This window comes from Gopherus flavomarginatus, chromosome 10 (genome assembly GCF_025201925.1).
Source record: "Gopherus flavomarginatus isolate rGopFla2 chromosome 10, rGopFla2.mat.asm, whole genome shotgun sequence".
Classification (NCBI taxonomy): domain Eukaryota; kingdom Metazoa; phylum Chordata; order Testudines; family Testudinidae; genus Gopherus; species Gopherus flavomarginatus.
The window spans coordinates 55,932,340-55,953,285 of record NC_066626.1 but is presented as its reverse complement, the minus strand read 5'-3'; the positions used below and the strand labels follow the sequence as shown (position 1 = coordinate 55,953,285).

The 20,946-nt window shown below is 41.0% G+C and overlaps 1 protein-coding gene across 4 annotated transcripts in view; it reads left to right on the top strand.

Moving 5' to 3' along the window:
• Nucleotides 1-20,946, top strand: part of LYPD6 (LY6/PLAUR domain containing 6) — a 143,681-nt gene that overhangs the window by 108,905 nt on the left and 13,830 nt on the right. For all 4 annotated transcript variants that reach the window (XM_050969365.1, XM_050969366.1, XM_050969364.1 and 1 more), the window contains 2 exons: nucleotides 15,227-15,415; nucleotides 20,001-20,099. In XM_050969365.1, coding sequence (XP_050825322.1) covers nucleotides 15,298-15,415; nucleotides 20,001-20,099 — 217 coding nt within the window. In that variant the 5' untranslated portion in view covers nucleotides 15,227-15,297. The remainder of the gene's footprint in view (nucleotides 1-15,226; nucleotides 15,416-20,000; nucleotides 20,100-20,946) is intronic.

Sequence of the window (20,946 nt, the reverse complement as noted above, 5' to 3'; positions counted from 1 at the left end):
ACACATCTGTTTTTAGTGTGCTAGCACAAGTCTGTGGACCTGGGCTGGAAGGCTGACTTCTCCCATGCAGTATAGACATATTCTTGACTTGCTCTTTCAGGAAAGGAAGGTGCCAAGTCATCAGATAGGAAATTGAGCTATGTGAGGAAATTGTTCAGCAAAAATTGAAATTCTGGATAAGACAGGATTTTTTCCCCCCAGAAAAGTTGTTGAAATTGTAAGTACACTAACTGGTGAAGTTTACTTGTTCCATTAATGGGACACCTGAAACACTACTAACTAGTCAGTTATCATTTGGGCTGTCTTAGATAATTTAAATATTAAGAATATAGTTCTTTTAATGTTTTGATATTTTAATTTAATGAAAGACTTTAAAATCTGATGGTGAGATAGCATTAGGACAATACATTCTGTACAAAGCTCTATTAGAAATGTATTTGGATTTGAACTTTCAAGGGCATATAACAGATATACTATATTAAATTAGATGAAGCCTCCACCCTTTGGAAGATAATATGATTAATTATGGAAAATATTAAAAACAGGTTTCTTCCCAGGGTCTGTTTTCTTTGCTTTTCAAAGCATTAAGAGGGTTAATGATTAAGCATTTTAAGGGAAAGCCCTAAGTTTTTACTTTTAGCTGTGAAGAATGGAGTTCTTATCCCAGCTCTGAGGCTGATAGGTGGGTACCCTAATCCCAGGGCTCTGGGCTGTTCAGCTGTGGGTTTCAGTCTCTCCTGTTGAAGCTGTTCTACTGTGGATGAATAAGTCAATGTGCATTGGGCCAAAGAAAAGTGAGAATGATGCTGTAGTCCAGTGGTTAGGTTTCTCACCTCTCAGGTGAGTGCCCTATGTTCAGATTCCTTCTCTGCATCAGGCAAGGGGGAACTGGACCGGCATCTCCCACACCCTGCGTGAGTGCCTTAACTACTGGGCTAAAGGTTAACCCCCCCCACTCCCTCCATTCTGTATGGAGCTCAATGTTTGCTGCTGCCATTCTTGAAAGAAATGGCTTAGTTGCCTGATTCTGGGAGAGGGTTCCTGGTTTAGGCACCGAATTCTGCTTGAGATCTAAACTTCACAAGAGGGGTGGGGCTTAGGACACACCCCTGTCTTTGGCATCTGCTATTCGCTAGCTTAGGCTACTCCTTGCCTAGCATGCAGGCTTTTGTGAGTCCCATTCTTTGGTGACAATCTTTCCCTAAATGCCCAGCTCAGAGTTGGGGACTCAACAGGTGGGCTAAATGCCTAAAAGTTATGCGTTGCAGTTGTGAGTGTTGCAATGCCTAAGTCCATTTGTGGATTTGGGCCTGACTCCTTATGTGGATGTGGACAAGTCTTGTGATCTCTCTTTTCCAAAGTGTTCCTATCTGCAGAATGGGGATAAGTTACTTACTCCACAAGGCTGTTGTGAGGTTCAATATGTTTGTAAATATTTATGTAATGCCTACATTTTTAACTGAAGTTAATAAATTACATTTGCACTTGTATGAATACATAGCTGCCTGCATCAACGTGTCTTATCCTGAATTACACTAGTATTTTAGTGTCTTTTTGGAAACCACCACATGCAGGTGCGTTTGATGTTCTGTCCCCAAAACGGAATGTCCCATCATTTAGCATCCTGACTGTATTTGTGAAGTGGTGCATAACAGGAAATTTATTCATGAGTTGAAAAATATAAATTCACATGAACTTGAAATGAACTAAAGTGAAACAGAATTTCCGTAGACTGATTTGTATGTTGCTCAAGAGTCAGGACAACGCCTGATGTTTCATTAACTACTACATACATATGTTAAACTGTCATGGAAAAACACACGATAGTGTTACATGTATTGGAAAAGCATGTGGATTCATTGGTATCTTTACTGGCACAAACAAGTATTGTGGCAATAGAATTAGGCCATTAAAAGTCAATGGCAAACACAGATTGCTTTCAGTTGGAGTAGGGTGAAGCCTACACTGAATTTATATAACCAGCACCAACTGGAATCACAGGCCCATATTTTCAGGGGATTATATCTTAGCTTTTTCAAAAAGTTGCTTTGAGCTGAAATGTATCCGGAAAGGTACTTTAATTACTCTTTATCTAGCATTTCAGCTGTACATGGTGCTGTACCAGTGGCACCTGCAGCCGTATGCATGTTACTCACAATGTGTACCATTGGCAGTTGTAAGGAGGACCATTTCTGCCTGCCCCACTGCCTACTCAGACCTAATCCTGCCAGTCTTCCATCATGACAAGACATGGGGACCAAAACTGAGTGAGTGGGATTGCGCCCTGGTGCACAGGGATCACAGAGCCAAACCTGAAGGGCTTCCAGTCTAAAGGCACAAACAGTACTATAGAGACAGTATGAAGACAGCCCGATGTATGATCATGATAGCCAGAACACTGTTTATTAAATAGCTTTGTTACACTTCTGGGCAGACACCCTAGGCTATTTTGTATGTAATGGATAACTCCAGTTGAAACCTTGTCCTGTTGAAGTCACACAATGTTTTTCAGAAGTTAGTTTCATTACTGTTTGTCAGATTTTTTTTTGAGATTTATTTTGTACACCTGTAACACACAAATAACTTGCTTGTTTTGTGGATTAGTGTCATGCAACATTTTAGTTTTCTTTTCAGCTCAAGTAGATATTGTATGAGCTACACAAGAAACACTTTTTTTATAGACTCTAGGTGTTTCCTGTAGGTCTCTAACTAAGAGCTGAATAATGTCTGACTCTTCGTAGGCCTGATTTTTTTACTCTGATCTGTGAGAGCAGACCCCTGCACCCATGGGGCGCTCCAGTGACTTTAATGAGTCTCTGTGTGGGTTTAAGGATCTGCCCGCATTGATCAGATTACAAAATTGGGGTCTGTTGGTTTGTGACAAAAAGCAGAACCCCAGCAAAAAGTGTTATGACTGTAGTAGCAAGGATACTATTAAATGTTTACCGACACTGAGCAACTCTAGTTTGTCTATTCATAGACCAGCTTTTCAAAGTCTGTACCTAAGAAGACATTCCTGCAGATTTTTAAACTGCTTTGATCATTTATCTAACACCTATTTTAAAAAAGACTCCAAGAGCCCTACACAGCCCATGATCCACCTAAAGAATCCCCCTGCCCACCAAGGAGAGTTCTACATGTGAAAGAGAAGCCGTTATAATGGCCCGAAACAGACATATGCATGTATATAGGGGAGAACCCTACCCTCACCTCTGCAACTGTAGAGGGCCCTAAATGCAATGGAGCTGATGTGATTTTTGCTTCCTCCTGGTAGTAAAAATCACAGGATTGCTGGCACCCATGCAGGGTTTTCCTGTCCTCTGTATCATGTGGAGCCTGACTGTCTGAGAGCTGGGTGTAGATTGAGGTCATGTCAACTGCAATGGCATTTGAGAAGGGGCCAAGGGCGGAGTGGAAGACCGGACTGGTATAACCAATGTTACAAATAACAACGTAGAGTAAGGAATCTGGCACCAGTTCCCCCAAACTCATGAACTTCCAAGTTTAGATTGAACACTGAGGGGTATTATCAGTGTACGATGTCAGTAAACACCTAAGTAAATTCACAGGAACTTGAGACATTTTTCTGTACTACATTTCAATCCTAATATAATTAACCGCTAGAATATAAAAATAATACAGTGATGCATAGCCCAGTGACAGAAGTATGTGTATTTAAGCTTTCTTCTTCCATGTTTTTCTTAAGCAATACTAGCATTCAAGGAATCAAAGTTTAATTATTATTATTATTATTTTTTTAATGTTGACACAATATCTAGGGCCTAGGATAGATGCTTTTGTACAAATCTAAAAAAATAAAATAAAATTAGGGATTGTTGAAATCATTCTGAAGATATAAGAAGCTCATGGTTTTAGGGCTTAGGTTAAAAATATCCTTTATAATACATCCTATTAAAGTAATGATTACATAGTGCGAGAGAAGAGTTTATTGTACATTTTTTCAAAGATTTAGGCTTTTAGCTCAATGGACGGCTTTGTAATTGGCAGCAAGGAGACTAGATGGTCCACATTTAGGAGAGTAATTTGTACGCTAATTGTGTTTGACTGTTTAATTACACTTGTTTACTGTAATTGAGGCCGGATGGTGACCCCTTTACAATAGTTGCTATAGGGCCTGTTGATGAATAAGTGTGATAGTGTCATAAAGCTTCACACAACTCTCAAGAGGTTGGAATATTTTTAACTATTCCCAAAGCTAAGAGAGGAGAAGAAATCTATAAAGAGAAAGGAGAAAGAAGGTTTGATTTGAGGGGAAGAGAAACAGAACAAATAGGTGACTATTAAAGCCTTTACTGGCCAGTGCTAGTTGGAGGGAGAGAGAAAAAAATGGAGGATCAGCAGAAAACATGACAAAAACAAAGAAAGAAGTAAAGAAAATCCAGGAGGACAGAGGCAGAAGGAAAGGAAAGAAAATGTAGGACTTTCAAATGGTTCAAAGGAGAGAATCCTACAAAGTAACAGGATAGAAAAGATATCTGTTAGCAGGTGGGAGAGGAGAGACCATGGTAGCAGAAACACAAAGAGATAAAAATGAAAGGGCGGGAGGATGAGAGTAATAGAGATGTGCCCCAGTTTTTAACATATGGTCACAGCAATTTAGCAGCCAGCTGCACACAATTCTGGTGGAGTATCATGAAGTTGCACAACACTATGTGAGGTTGTAAGGTATGTCAATACAGTATGCACCTCTATGCTGTCTGGAGACAACATGCTTGTTTGTACTGTGCATCTTTTTACTCCATTCATAATTAAATAAAAAACCCTTTCCAAATACATCAGTGACAAGAAAACGCCAGCACTGTGAGTCAGCCCCTTGTGACAGCAGTTACAAAGCTTTAATGAGTTCTCACATCAAGTGGATTAAAGTACAGTTTGTAATGAGGAATGGTCTCGGAAGGGTGGAAATATGTGAAGTATTGTCAGGGGCAGGGAGGAATCCTTAACATTACCTCAGTGACATAGACTGTGGTGAACAGACACGATCTGATTGCACGATTAGTAATTTGTATTATAGCAGCCTCTAGAAGCCTCATCCAAGACCAGGGCACTGCTGCTCTAGGTGCTGTACAAATACAGAGACAGTCCCCTGCCCCACAGAATTTTAAATCTAACTAATCAAGACAGACAAAGAGTGGGAAGAAAAAGAGAAGCAGAGAGAGAGGAAGGTCACACAGCAGGTCAGTCAGACAGAGCAGATAGAATCCAGGTTACTTTGAGGCCCAGGCCCAGGCCCTACTAAATTAGTCCAAACAAAAAGACCTGCTAGTATAACTCAAGGACTGTGTTAATGTCATGCCTGGTGTGAGAGTGAAAATCAGTGAATCAACATTGGTGTGTTGAAAATGAGGCCTAATTGGTGGACAAAATAACAGGGGAATGGGCCAAGTCACCCTCACTCTCTTTTGGGGTTCTTAAAAAAAAAAAAAAAGAAACAGGGGGCAATATGGAAAGAGATTACTGATACCTTCCCGGGGCGGCTTTATGGTTTTTGCCGCCCCAAGCACGGCAGTCAGGTGGTCTTCGGCAGCTTGCCTGTGGGCGGTCCGCTGGTCACGCAGTTTGGCGGCATTTCTGCGGGTGATCTGCCGGTCCCGCACCTTCAGCGTACCTGCTGCTGAATTGCCGCTGAAGCCACAGGATTGGCGGACCTCCTGCAGGCATGCCGCCGAAGGCTGCCCGAATGCCGCTGTCACGGCGACTGGCATGCTGCCCCCCATGGCTTGCCGCCCCAGGCACACGCTTGTTGGGCTGGTGCCTGGAGCCACTCCTGTTCCTTCCCCACCTTATTTCTTTTCTTTCCTGTTCCTCTCCTTTTGCCGTCTGTCTAATAAGAGTCAGGCTCAGATGGCCAAGACTGTTTTGCAACACTGCTGTAAACCTGTGACCGGAAAAACGGCTAAATCCAGTGCTCTGAACTGCTAATACTCATACAAGTTTGCCAGATTTCAAAGTGGCTAATAAGGCTATGTGCTTGGCCTGGGTTTTCAGCAGTAAGTCAACACTGGAGATGAAAGCTGCATATTCTATCTTTGTTGTTCTTTTCTCAACCCTTTGTGTGTTTGGCTTGATTTGTCTTCTGGGAAGTGGGAACAACTACAACAACAACAGCACTTACAACAGCTCCAGCCAATGTCAGCTAACTGTCTTTCCTGCCAAAGAGAATAGTTATTACCATCTAAGAGACTATCATATGGAGTGTTTCTTTCTAAAATCTCCCTGCAGCCTAAGGGGAAGGAAACAAAGGATGTTGTTAAAACAAAAACCTTACTTAATACTTTACATTTCAAGGGCTTTAATTGTTTTCCTTTTTTTTCTGTGCCTTTAATAAAAGGTTAAGGAGATTTTTAATGATGTTTGCCATGGTATTAAGCAGGCTGAGATCTCTGTACACCAAACTCGAACTTTGTTTAACACTGTTTATTGTTGGGCAGTAACAAGGTCTTGTTAATATCTTTGACACTTTGGTCTCATTTGTTCCATCTAAATTAATACAACACTCCCCAAGGTCACTATTACTAGTGTTTGCATATATCTTCTCTAACTTCACCAATGTTGATTGATAAGGTCTCTCTGTTGTCAGACTGTTACACTGGATGGAAAATCTTCATTTTATTGTCTTGGGGTAGTGCTAATAAGAAATTTAGATTTATTTTCTTTAGACACCAGAAGGATAAAAATTTGTGAGCATTTTAGCAATAGGAAATTCCTACTGAGCGTTTCTGTTTGGATTAGAAGAGAGGCTGGAGGAAATTGAAAGAATATACGGCATAGGCAAACACAAACCTGTTTAATTCTAATTTGTTCATGCTATTGGGAAAACAATTAAAACTGTGACATAATCCATTTTCTACCAGCAGTAATTCATTCATAATATATACCGCTATTTGAACAGTTTAATAATTTCCAGCAAAGACCAGCTAGTGTATATATGACTGAGAATTAGAGTCAGGGACAGGACAGACTGAATGGGGAGAGCTGCTGCAATAATCCCCTTCCCCAAGAGGCTTGCAGTTTCTGAAAATTACATGTTTAATTATTGGCACTGGCTGTACAAGAAAACGTCTATAACACTATTTCTTTTAAGTACATCTACATTCTATTGTCTCCGGAGCTGGTGACAGTGAGGACAACATGTCGCCACTTTAATCAGATCTGACAGAGCAGTTGGATTGCAGCTTGGTGAATTTCAATAGCTCTGTGTCAGGGCAAAAGGGTGGGGGAAGTGGGGGGATATTCCTGCTGTGTAACTCGAGTGAAGATGTGCTTCTGTATGAAATGTGCTGTGTAAGGCTGGAAGGATTATGAGTTAGCTGAGATTTCTGTGTCATTGTCCTAAGCCATTTTATAAATGGAACAGACCATATGATCTAAATACGATAGAACTGTTTTCCCTAACTACTGACCTGAAGAAGAGCTAGGTGTAAGCTCAAAAGCTTGTCTTTCTCACCAACAGAAGTCCAATAAAAGATATTACCTCACCCCCTTTTCTCTCCTCTAACTACAATCAGATATCAAAATCAAGCTGGTCAGTGCCATTTTCTGTTACATCAGTTTAGATGCACAAATTTGATTACCCACAAGAGGCACTGACACTCGTCAAGGAAGGGAGTTAATTTAAAAGTAAAACTATAGTACTGTATTCCAAAGAATAAGATTGTTTTGTTTTAATAGTCTAACCAATAGTGGCCTCTATGTTAACAATAGGAGGTGTTTGGAAAATGTTTCTCTTTTGCATGAAATTATGATTGTTGTTGACAAACTGTAAATCTGAAAAGTTTTTGGCCAAAAAACCTGAAAATTTTGCCTGAAACCTTTTTTTGGGGGGTGGGGGTGGGGGGGATGTCAGTGAAGAGTTAGGCCACGTCCACACTACAGAGTAAAATCGAAATTAATAAAATCGATTTTATAAAACAGGTTTTATAAAATCGATTTTACGCGTCCACACTAGAGCACATTACTTTGGTGGTGTGCGTCCATGGTCCCAGGCTACCATCGATTTCCGGAGCGGTGCACTCTGGGTAGCTCAGTAAAAGAATGGGACCAATAACTTCGATTTCAGTCCACACTAACCCTAAATCGATATAGTAATATCGATTTTAGGGTTACTCCTTTCGTTTAGCTGGAGTACAGAACTCGATTTTAAGACCCCTTAAAATCGATTTTAAGTGCCTTGTAGTGTGGACGGGTACAGCGTTAAATCGATTTAACGCTGTTTAAATTGATTTAACGCTGTAGTGTGGACCTGGCCTCAGTTTTCCCTGGAAACCAGCAGATACTATTTTCTCACTCAAAAATTGTTTAGTCAAAAATCCAATTTTCTATGAAAAATAATTTTGATGTTAAATTTTCAACCACTGCTATTAAGAATGCATAATATACAGTATGGTTCATACATTTTCTACATATGCATATCTATATCTTCTATATCTACATTGTACATAAATGATAGCAGGTAGAACAGAGAGTTGAATAGTGTTTGTTGAATATATTTGATGAATTCCACTGGTTTGAGTTGAATAATTTATTCAAAACACTTTTGCAGTATTTCACCAACTCTGTAGCTGATCAGATACAATTCAGCATGATACTTATGAAATTTGTTGAAAAATATTTTCAGCAAATAAATTTTTCTGCTATTCAACCATATCTAACATATATGTGCATTTATTGTAACTGTATATGACAGGTAGAGCATTTTAAAAACTATTTAGGAATAGTTAACAGGTTTACAAATCCTTGCCCTGTAAATAGGGTTGCCAGTTTTGACCTGAACACCCTGTCGAAAAGGGACCCTGGTGGCTCTGGTCAGCATTGCTGACCAGGCCATTAAAAGTTCAGTTGGTGTGGGGCTGGCTCACGCCTACCTGTCTCTTCTCAGCTCCCAGAAGCAGCTGGCATGTCCTTCCGGCTCGGGGTGGCCACGGGGACTCCGTGCACCCCCCGCCACAAGCGCTGGCTCCGCAGTTCCCATTGGCTGGGAACTGTGGCCAATGGGAGCTGCAGGGGTGATGCCTGCAGATGGGGATAGCGCACAGAGCCCCCGGCCGCCTACAAGCTAGGGGAACATGATGCCATTTCCTGGGAGCTGCCTGAGGTCAGCGCCGCCAGGAGCCTGCATCCCATACCCCCTCCTGCACCCCAATCTATTGCTGAAGCCCTGAACTCCCTCTCGCATCCTGAACCCTCATTTCTGGCCGCACCTCCAGACAGAGCCCTCACCTCCTCCCAGACCCCCAACCCATCCCTGAGCCCCCTCCTGCACCCCAAACGCCTCATCCCAGAGCCCACATCTGTAACCCTCACCCCCTGTAAATAGGAAGAGTATGTTTATCTATGCATGTGTGCGTGCACAGACTCCCTACGTTGTTACAGTGGGTACTGAATTACTATGCATTATACTTTAATTATTTTATTAAATCAGCTGAGAGTAGCAAGAGTGTTGTTAATCTACGCATTGTAAATAGGCGTAATTAAACAAAGCACTCAATATTTTGATTTACAGGCATTTACTACTTCAGAGAACATCCTGATCCAAAATACTGGTCATATTGTGCTTCTTCCCCGCTCCCCGTTCTGTTTGGCAATTCCTGCATTTGACTACTATGGAACAGAGAGTTTTCTTTTAAGTCCTCTATTGTAACAAAATCCCTCTCAAATACAAGAAATTGAGACAGCTGATATTTGCATTTTTCATTTCAACACATCCATTCTTGCTTCTCATCTATAGATTAAAAGGCATGTTCACAGATAAAAATAATGAATTACAAATAGCACAATTGGCTTGGTTTCCAGAACTGGTGTACCCTACACATTCATTTGAAATTTATCACAGTCTTGACAGTCACTGAGTTTATGATACTGTCCATCACTGTGTTACTAGCAGTTAACTGGAGGTCTAAGTATTGGTCTAAAATAAGCAGTTGGTTCTAGAAAATCTGGAACATACCTCTTATGGGGAAGATTGGCATGTTAAACCTGGAGACTTTGATTAGTACCCAAAAACTGCAGATCCTTTTTGGATTATGCTGAAAAAGACCAGCAAGCACCTCAGATGCCTGTTTTAGGCTGGTTAAAAATTCCTTCTCTACATCATATTTTTTTTCTTTTTACATACCAGGGACATCTCCCATACTTCTGTTCTTTTACATTGGTTTAACTGCAAAGAAAGTGTTGCTTATGCATGCCTTTTGTTGTATAGCAGGTACTAAATGTTATATGTAAACGGTTTTGGATCATGCATAGCCCTTTTCTTTTTCGAAGTTTTGGTTTTTGTTCTGTAAAACCAGTTGCTGCGGATACATGTGACTCAACTATATTTCATTGTATCACAATAATTCCTTAAAATGTGGCTTCATATTTGTAAGAGTCTCTTTTCTTGTATTTGTGCAGATGTTTCTATATTTCTTAAAACTTAAATACATCTTTAAAAAATGAAGAAAATGATCCATTTCTCTAGGAATATGTGTATAGACAAGTCTGCAGATGCAAAAAAATAATTGGAGATGTGTAGGGGATGTTGGAGTGAGTTCAAGAAGCCTAAATAAATGGCTAGCTGATGTACTGGGGTGTGTACGTAAGTGCACTTGTTTAAAAAAAAAAAACAAAAACCAACAAAACACAGATATTCCCCCTATGTGATATAGCTATTCTGGATTGATGGCAATCACTCCATAGTTAAGGTTGCAACTGAGTTTCCATTATCATTTTGTTTGTACTTGGTATTTGTATGGCTTGCCTGTCTGGGTGTTGGCTTTGGAGTGTGTTGGGGAGTACACTAGCACAGCTCTGCCTTAGGGTACTTTCTCTGTTTCCTTTCCACTCCCCTGCCATACTTTGCATGGTCCGGCTATTTGTCTTTTCTCACTCAGCTTGTGTTTTTATGCAATTACAAGTTCTCTTTTCTTTGATTTCCTTTGTCTCAGACCAGTACACCAAAGCCATCAGGTAGTCAGTTACGCCCTGATTCAGCTTGGTACGTAAGCATGTGAGTAACTTTAAGCACCTGAATAGTCCCAAAGTTATGCATGTGCTTAAGTACCTTACTGAATCAGGGCTTTAGTTTGCAGGGCTAGGAGCTGTGCTATTTCAGACCACACCACGTGTAACTCTTTCTCTTCTCTTTCATATAATTGGGAGGGGGCTCATTTTATTTCCTTTCTGCTTCGAATTGTGATTTTTTTTTCCTGGATCATACACATTTGTGGACTAAAATAAATGGAAATTGGCATTTCCTTCTTCTCAGGGTTACAGCAACAAAGTGTAATGCACCACATAGGCCTGTTATCTGCTTTCCTCACTGTTGTTATGGATTTCATGCCATTTTAATAAAAAGACTGTTTCCAAATCTGAGCAAATCAGAACGTCAGACCCTCTGATATTCATCTAAATGCCGATCCTGTGCACATCCCTGGTGACTATCACAGGGAGTCTGAGAGAAACGGAGTTAGAAATGTAAGTTAGCTGACACGGTCACCTCTGGAACATCCTAATTGCAAACAAGGATGTTTGATTAATATGAAATAATAATCTTTATCGAAATGTGTAAATTGCTTGGGGGATATAACTGTATACAGTATGAGGTGTATAAGTGTACCTTTTTGAGAAATACATATTTTAAAGGGTTTTCATATAGGAATTTGTATCAATTTTTCATTCTCCTTTTAGAGAAAACAGTCTGTGTGAAGCATCTGAACAGTTTATTTAAATGGTAAGTTGGAGGTGCTTCCTGTAAATTAGTTTATTACAGTATCTGGGTTGCTCATAAACTCTGGGACTGATGGCTGAGGACTTGTTAGCATAGAATATGGTTATTGTTAAGTTAAAAGTGGTTATATTGCAATGTGCTGCTCTTGGCCCTCTCACCCTAAACTCTGATTTGCTATTCTAGGCCTTAGACTGGTCCATCTGTATTACGCCCACAGCAAACATGGCTGCCTCAGTTTCTGCCTCCTCCTCACCCAACCAGTCCTATCTTCTTAATATTTCCCCTCCTCTGCTTTGCTTTTTGAGGAAGATTCTCTTTTCTTCATTAAGAGAAATTACCACACAGTCATTGTACAACCCAGATTCCCACCCTTCCTCTTCAAGCCAATCAGATTGCAGAGAATTGTGAAACTACCCATGCGCTCTTGACTTTATTTAAGAGATTCTCCTCTTCCTTCTTCACATTTTATTTTGAGTCTCTATGTAAGGGAAATATATCAAGCAAAGTGAAACTAAAACAGAGGTTCCTTTGTCCCTTTGAATGTTAAAGTACAAATTTTCCCTCTTCACTAGCATTAGGTTTATAATGAATGGTAATAAACACTGTATAGATACAGATTTTGAATTTTCCTGGAGTGTAGAGTACTGAGCAGGGAGACAACTCACAGCAAAATGTTTACATTTGAAGCATGGATTTAAATATGCCAGAGTACTACTGCATTTGGACAACCTTCTAAATAGCAGAAACAAGTGCTCATGGGGCTACGGAAATTACTTTCCTTCCTTTAGGGACCCCCAGAAAGGGGAACTATGTTGTAATGTGTGCTTTTAAAATGTAATGTGCAATACAGCTATACTTATTACTATAGAACAGAAGTAAGGCCTCAGAATGCCCCAGAGAAGAATATTAAATCAACTTTATAGTATCTGAGCATCACTTAAACCTGTGGTAACCAAGTTTAGGAGTTGGAAAAAACCTGAATCTAATATTGCTTCGGTTTGCTCCATGCATTCTCTGATATGTGCTCTAGGAAAAATGAGGCAGTGGAGAAGGCATCTCAGTACTGAAATGAGGCTTTAGGGACCTTAGTTTAGACCAGCCATTAATCCTTATCACTTCGCTCTTAACACATGCACTGCATTTACTGATAATATGCCATTAGCTCAAAATACCAAATAATTTCATTATGCTGTGAAATGCACAGCAGTCTGAATAAACAAACAGCTTCACCCATCCTGTTTCCTCCATAGAAAGGTAGCCAGGGGAGATAGGGCAATGGAAAACTCAGTCGAGTTAAAAAGTGAGACAAATCTCTTCCACTGTCCATTTTATGCAGAATTTTTGACATGAAAATAAACCTGGTGAACCTCTCACTCACCCTAGCATAAATCTTGAGTAAAACTAGGGTGTGACGAAAACCAGGCCTTGTTTGTCCACTGTTCTGTCAGAGATACTGCTTATCATATGGAATAATGTTCAAAGACACTATTCAGCTAAAACTGTTTTGTCATTCAAATGAAAGCAAAGGTATTTGGATTGTGTTTAGTAGAATGCCATGACAATTCACTATAAACGTGATGTGTGTAACTTAGATCTAAAACCAAAACTTAGATCCATGGCTCTTTTCACTAGGGTGGTAGTGATAAAATCTGATGTCCTAAAACAAAAAACTCTCAGTTGGTTAACATTCTGTCTACCTAAATTCCCTCTGTGTTGTGCCAGGATGCTATAATTGAGTGAACACAAGCCAGAGACTCTGAGCTCTAGAATTGCCTTTACCACTGACTTGCTTTGTGACAGTAAATCCAAACTCTGTCTTGCATTTGGCCTCAAATCCAAAGCCTGAACCTTAGCCCAAACTCAATCCAGATTCTATTTTGAATGCCGCCCTCAGCCTCTCTGATTAGCATTGCTGTAGTTTGTGTTAAACTGTTATGTAGTGACTGTTATGGGCTCCATACTCCCCTTCCTTCTGCACTGTGGAGGGGAGCAAAAGAGAAAAGGTCTGCCCAGATGAGAACGAAAGAGTGGAAGGGTACTGAGTAGAGACCCCACCATCTGCTCCCCCTTAAAAGCTCACAGAATACTTCCACATGGACGCTGCTCAACTGGGATCTGTGGTGAGGCAGGTAGGAGTGTGGGGGAGCGAGAGGTGCAGCTGGGGAGCAGCCAGTCTACATAGCATGTTCCCCTGAATACCTAGCATATTTAGATCGACAGTTCCTCCATAACTTCTCCCCACTCTAGGGGCCTGGCTGAGGAAAGTGCAGGCCTGGGCAAGGGATCTAATGGTATCATAGCTTTAACATTGCTCTCTGGATCTCTCTGGCAGTACAGCTATGTGGAGCATCCTGCTCTCCTAGCAGATGCCGTAAGATCCAGGGATTTAAGCCCTGCGTTTCCTACAGTGCCAGTATATCTGAGATTTCCAGGCCAGGCCTTCTGCACCTCTCTGAGGCCTCAAACATCCCTCGCTTGAGGGGAGCATTCCTCAGAAATGGTGTATTCTGTCTTGCAAAATTCTCTGAATCACTGAGAGGCCACTTTTGTGACAAAGATGCTTAGTTCTTACTAGGACTCTATAGGGAGAGAAGAAGCAATGACTTGTGCCTGTGTTTTTGGTGAGAGGGTAGGATTTGGGGAAGAGCTGTGTTGTACATGATGGTATATTACTGGTGACTGCAACAACTTAACTTTACTCTGAGCCCCAGAGCCCTTCTGGTTCCCAAGAACAGGTGTATGAAGAGAAACTGCTCCAATGTGCTTTAGACCACACACTGCTGACAAGAATTTTGTATTGAATTTCCTCACTGGGTTTCTTATTGTCTGAGTCTGGCGCTTTTCCAGTGGTCTCTAAGGTAGAACTAGTTAGATCTCATTATAACTCAGATATGATAAAAATCACACTGGGATTTTTCAGGGGACTGCTTCTAATGAGATGATAGTACGCCTGTTTGAAAAATAAAGGTCACATGGAATTTTACTAAGCAGTCTAAACTCACCTTGTTGTTGTGTTACAGAGACTTTGACAGCTGTCCTGCTGCTCACTCAGGGGCAAAACTCTCTCCCATCTCTTCTTTGGAGCTTGCTGACCCCACTAGAATCTATGCAGTTGAAATTCTCACATCCTGGCTCAAAACTTTGTGAAGTGCAAAAACGTGCAGTCCACTGCAGTCAGGATTCAACTCCACAGCTGCATCTAGCAGAGCACAGCTCTGAGGAGGTCCCTGTGCCTCAGCTGAGAGAAGGGCTTCAAGGGCTGGGATGGATGGAAGGAGGGGGCAGAGGGGGTAGATCCACAACTACAGGGGAGGAGGAGGGCTACTGCTGCTCTAGCCTTAGGGTGTAAGTAGAATTATTTCTTGGCTCCTGCACAACTCCCTAGTGCCACGCTTGGTTACTTGGGCCATGTGCTTAGATGAGGATTGGCCCTTGGATGGGCTATTGAGACAGTAGCTGTAATAGTCTCACTTTTCTTTCTGTTTCTTCTTTGTATTATAGGTGCATTTTTCTTCCAATTATAAAGAGGACTGGCTCCCAAGAAACCCGTATGAGTGTGGCCCCACTCTGCAATGGAATCCTGGCCTACCCTGGCCTGGGTTCTGCTACTTAGCCTGATCGCTGACTGTCTGAAAGCAGTTCAACCTAGAGACTTTACAGTGAAAGATATTATCTACCTTCATCCTTCAAGTAAGATTCATTTCACGTGCTTAAAATAGGATGCCAGTGGGCCAAGGTGTAGAGAAAAAACCCTGAATTCAGACAGCAGAAACATTGGGTGGTTTAAGGAGTATGTAGCTTTTTCTAAAGTTAGCCTCTGCACTACAGAAAGTTAGTTATTCAAATAGAAAGGAAGTATGGTTTATATGTGTGTACGCACAATATACTTTGTGTCAGAAGAATATTTCTTGGTCAGCTTACATGACAACAAACAATTACAAGCCAAACTACCTGTGCTATTGAAATGATATAATAAAGCTGATCAGACAGGGATCTTCAGGGATCTTCTAGGTCACCGAGCTCAATGTATTTTTAGGCTTGATCCATCTGGGATTCAGATGAAAGCTCTGTGATAGCAGCACTGAACAACTGGCAGGATGGATGAACCTGGTATTTTGTTACTGACAGTCTAATGAAGTGAAGTAAGCTACCAGGATTGGCATTACAGACTAATGGGATGGCAAAAACACTTTGGCTAGTACATGTCATGAAGCGCTGAGCAGTTGGCCTCGGGATACTGTTCTCCAGTAAACTTAGGACACATTTTTCTAGCAGCACCTGATCATCCTGGCTGTCTCTGCTCTGTTTCGCCAAGTGCAGCTCTTTAGCACACTCAAATAACTCACTACTCTTGGTAGTGAACGCGGCTGCTAACACATCATTGGCATTCACTGCTCATGTTGTGGTCCCACTCTCGCTGGCCCTGACACACCCATTTTATCCCCTGCTCACCATGTCTCCATTCAGTATGGCAGTGGAGGTTTGCTTACATTGCTGAACATCTCTCTGTATTATAATGAGTACTATATGGAAGCCTCTCTACCTAGGTGTGGAATAAATGCGACTGCCAGGTGCTAGTTCTTGGTTCTCTAGATTTATTTCAGCAGTACTCAACAGGCTGCCAGGTCTGGGCCATAATTACCCAGGATTTGGCAAAGGAGATTAATGAGGAAGCTTGCTTATAATGTGAAGTGGTCCTCAAAGCTTACTGAGTCTCTCATTCCCCACTCTAGCATTGCACCTATGTTTCAGTTCTACAGATTATTAGGACAATTATTTCTTTTTACTAATGTGTGTAAATGGCAGACAGCTGAGGTAAGCGTAATTCACTTTTATAGACAACTTTTGTCCTTTGTGATAGACTCGTGGAAATAAAAACACAACTTACAGTGTTCAGGAAAGGTGCCACATTGACAGCCCTGGAGATTGAAGTTAACTGTTGATCATAGAACAGGTGCAACCCAGGCAACGGCAGTAGATGCCTGTTAATGTGGCCCTCCTATAGACCTCAACCTTGTGAAGGCTCTGTCTTTCATCAAGACCTGGGCTAAAACCTTTTAAGTCAATGGAAAGAGTCAGTGGCTTTGGATTAGGCCCTCAGTCTTTGAGTTCTCTACTAAGAGCTCTCTGCCAACCATAGTGCATAGACTGTGATGGATTTTATTTATTTTTGGTGGCATGGAGACCTGTCGACCAGGAAATGGTTTAAGTTCACTAATTTATTTCACAGGGGCCAGGGAACAGCTGTCAGATGGCAATGACTCTGTTACCATTGACCAAGCCCCACTGAAAGCATTCAGCTAGAGCTGAAAGGCTGTTATCTCTGCAGTCTCCTCAGCCAAGAAGTTCTTAATTTTCTGAGCCCCTGGTTTTTTTGATTGATTAAATGGAGTGAAGCTCATAGAGGTTGAGATTTTGTGAACTTCTTTCATGGGTTGTGGCACCCTTCTGGCCACATAATTTAATCCATTTTCCCTAAGGATGAGTCATTCAGAATAATAAGTCAGATCCTTGAGTAGTGTCAGTGGGCATAGACTCAGTGAAGTAAGTGGAGTTATGCCAATTTACATCAGCTAAAGGTCTCTTCCAATATCTGTCTAGCTAAAGGGAAGCCTATGTATTAGGAGCTAGAGGTGACTGAAAATCCCAAACATTTTCAGGTTTCTTTTAATCAAAAGTTGAATTTTGAACAAAAACTATTATTGACAATTTAAAAAAAAATTCAACCAGCTCTGTTTAGGGGCAGAAGGGAGCTAGACTGGCACTAGAGGTGCCCAATTTAAGACTCAGTTGTGCAGATCTTACTTATTGTGGTGAGCAATTATTTAATCATTGTGATTATTCATTTAAGTGCTAACTGACATGTGCGAAGGCTGCCCAACCAAGTCCTTAAGTCATTTCATTTAGATACCAATATGAGATGCTGCATGTATTTTTTTTCATTAGCTTCTCAGTCTCGTATTTTTTTTCATTCTGCCTGCTCTGTGTTACTTTTTCACTCGCCCGACTTTCTCCCTCTCTGCACCTTCCCCCCCATTCTCTGCTAAATGGAATCTGATGATGTTCAACTTTGAGAGTCAAACTTTTGAACCCACATGTTCTAGTGAGTTTGAAATTAGGCAAAAAGTGTTTGCACACCCCTAAAACGAACATCTTTGTTGGAGAAATGTAGCCTTTTTTTTTTTTTTTTTTAGTGTATGCTGAACAAAGACTAAATCTCCTCAGTAGTCTTCCAAAGAAAGCTGGTACAAAGTGAACCATTGCTGACCAAGGGAGTTAATGGATGGATAATGTTACAGGCAGTTACGGGGCACTGGGAGGTTGTGTTTTTTCTTTAGAATCGCCCTTTCCTGAGGGACTGAGGCCTTATGTCCCGAAACACAGTCTACTGAGCTTATTAACTTCTGTGATCAAGAGCCAAATGAGATTCACTCACAGCTGTGGCAACAACTGTTTGAAACTTTATTTTACTCCAGTAGCACTTTGAAGATAAAGAAAATACCATGCATCTCAGGAACTTCCACAGTCTCTCCTTTTTGTTCACCTTTTTTGTTCTGTTTTATCAGATATAGTATTAGTTAATGGTCTACTACAAGAAGCAATGTTCACACACATGCATCTCGCCACACGTCTCTGTTGTCAAGAAGCTATTTCCAGAGATCCCTGCCAGCCTTTTGAATATCCAGAGGAGCCATTTCCTTTTTACTATTTAAAATAAAACCTCCAATCCCTGGACACTTTTGTTATAAGATGAATATGTTTTGGGATGCTGGCCTGAAGACAGCCATAAAGAAGAGTTTGGAGGACTCTTGTGCTCTCATTTGGGTTGTTTGCCAAAATTGAATTAAAAATCATTTGATAGACAGATTTGTGTTTTGCCTATAGAGGAGAAAATCTATATTTTGTGACAGTCTCTGCTAATACAAATTGGCTTATCTTTTAATTTCAGAAGATTATACCTGGTTAGGTGCAATGTAATGCTTTGTGTCCAACAAAATCAAAGTTTAACACAGCACTTACCTAGACCTTTGCAAATCAGTGAGATACCGATTGTCTTAAACCTGCTTCTTAAACACTCTACTTTCAACATATGCATAGCTCAGCCTTACAGAACTGTCAAGAACATTTTTCAGTCCATGCACAAAATCTATTCAGCTGCTCTTCCAGTGATAATGGAGTTAAGGAAGACGTGAATAATGTTTTATTCACCCACTAAAAAGAGCTACTTGCCCTCTGGAGCAGGCAAGTAGAATTTTGCAAGGTTGGCATAACTGGTGAAATCCACGCATGTTGCAAAGGGTCTAGTGCAAGGCTTTCTTAAACCATATAAGCTCTTTGGGCTTTGGGACAGACCAACTATTCAGAGATGCATACCAGCTCCATATAGGTTGGTATTCAAAGGACATTTGAGATCCAGGGACTGGCCACAAGTTGTTGATTCCAGGGCCCCAAACACTTCTATATAGGGTATGCAATGGTTACTACACTAGTCTTCGGACTGGAACAGTGGCTGTAGAGGTGTTGTACTGAATCTTGCGTTGGTTGCTTGAAATGAGATGGAGTGAAATTAATTTCTACTATCCACCTTTTATTGTCCCCTACTATGCCTTGGCTTTGTGCCAATTGTAAATTTCACCTATTGTTCGCTTGTTAGTTTCTGGGCATTGTACTGAGAAATGGCAACATCTGGAAAAATCCATTTACTTGGATTAATTTAGGATCTATTGCAGAAATCTTGCCAAGAGAGCACTTTAAAACTTTGTTTCACATTTGGCTAAATAACTTGTACTCAAGCAGATTATTGATAGCTGGAGGTTCAGCAAATTGGTATTTTTTTTTCGTTTGGGAGATCAATCAGCATTCAAAAGTGTGAGTGTATTTCCTCTGTGAGGCAGATTTCAGAAGTATTTAGTCCAGCTGACATTTCATTAACAGTGATGGAGTAACAGTATTGAATACTGCTGTGAAATAATGAGCAAGTGCAGTTATGGGACTCAATTCCATACCTCTTATTCAGATGAAACTCCCCTTGAGGTCAGCTGTGGGCAGTTTTCCTGAGTAATGACTGTTTTACTGGGCCCTTGTACTTATATATAAATGCTCTTCCTGGATTAGAAAATTTTAAAATCCAGGACAATTTGTGATGGGGTTCAGGTGCACATATCAAGCAGCAAATACATTTTAAAAAAGAATATTACCATAGTGTCTTTAAAAAGCATGGTACAGACTGGCTAAATGATCATCAGTTTAAATGAATTTTGTTTACATTTTTCAGCCACACCATATCCTGGTGGATTTAAATGTTTCACCTGTGAAAAGGCAGCAGACAATTATGAATGCAACCGATGGGCTCCAGATATCTATTGTCCAAAAGGTAAATAAGCTCCATGCTATCTGTTTAGATTAAATCTATGTTAAGAAAATGCCTCAATATTCCCATTTAAGTGATAACATGCACAGGTATCCAATATCCTCCATTACTGGAGGCTTTTAAGAACAGGTTGGACAAACACCTGTCAGGGATGATCTAGGTATACTTAATCCTGCCTCAGCACAGGGCGATGGACTAGCTGACCTCTCAAGGTCCCTTCCAGCCCTACATTTCAAAGATCCTATGATTTTCGTTATTCTCCGAGAATATTTGAATTCAGGTGATGGTTGTTCACACCTGTAAGCCTCAATTACTGTGAGTAAGATTGGTGGATGATACAAATGATCCATCCAACCCACACACTTGCCTTTGCAGTAGATATGTTTAGAGCTTTAATCTATCCCCACATTCTCCCATAGCTGAAACAGAAATTAAGTTTCAGTGGGACTTAGGCTTCCATGTATGTAAGTCACTTTTGGATATGGGACTCTGATGAGATGTTCACCCCATGCCAGCCCTGAAGGGTTATGGTGGTGCAGATGGGGCTGATTAATCTAATAGGCCACTCCTGGTGGAGAGTCTGGCATGGCTGAAAATGAGTATTGGCTGATAAAGCCCAGCTGGCAAAGAAGCTGGCTAAGGTATAAAACCAGGAAGTTCCTAGCAGAAAGGGGCTGCGGTGTGGCAGCTGTCAGATGCTATCTGGGCTTGTGGGGAGGGGAGGAGGAAACCAAGGCTTTGTCTACACTATGGACCTTACAGCAGCACAGCTGTACCATGGCAGCGGCACCTCTGTAAGGTCTCCCGTGTAGCTGCTCTATGCTGGCAGAAGCGTTTTCTCTTGCTGGCA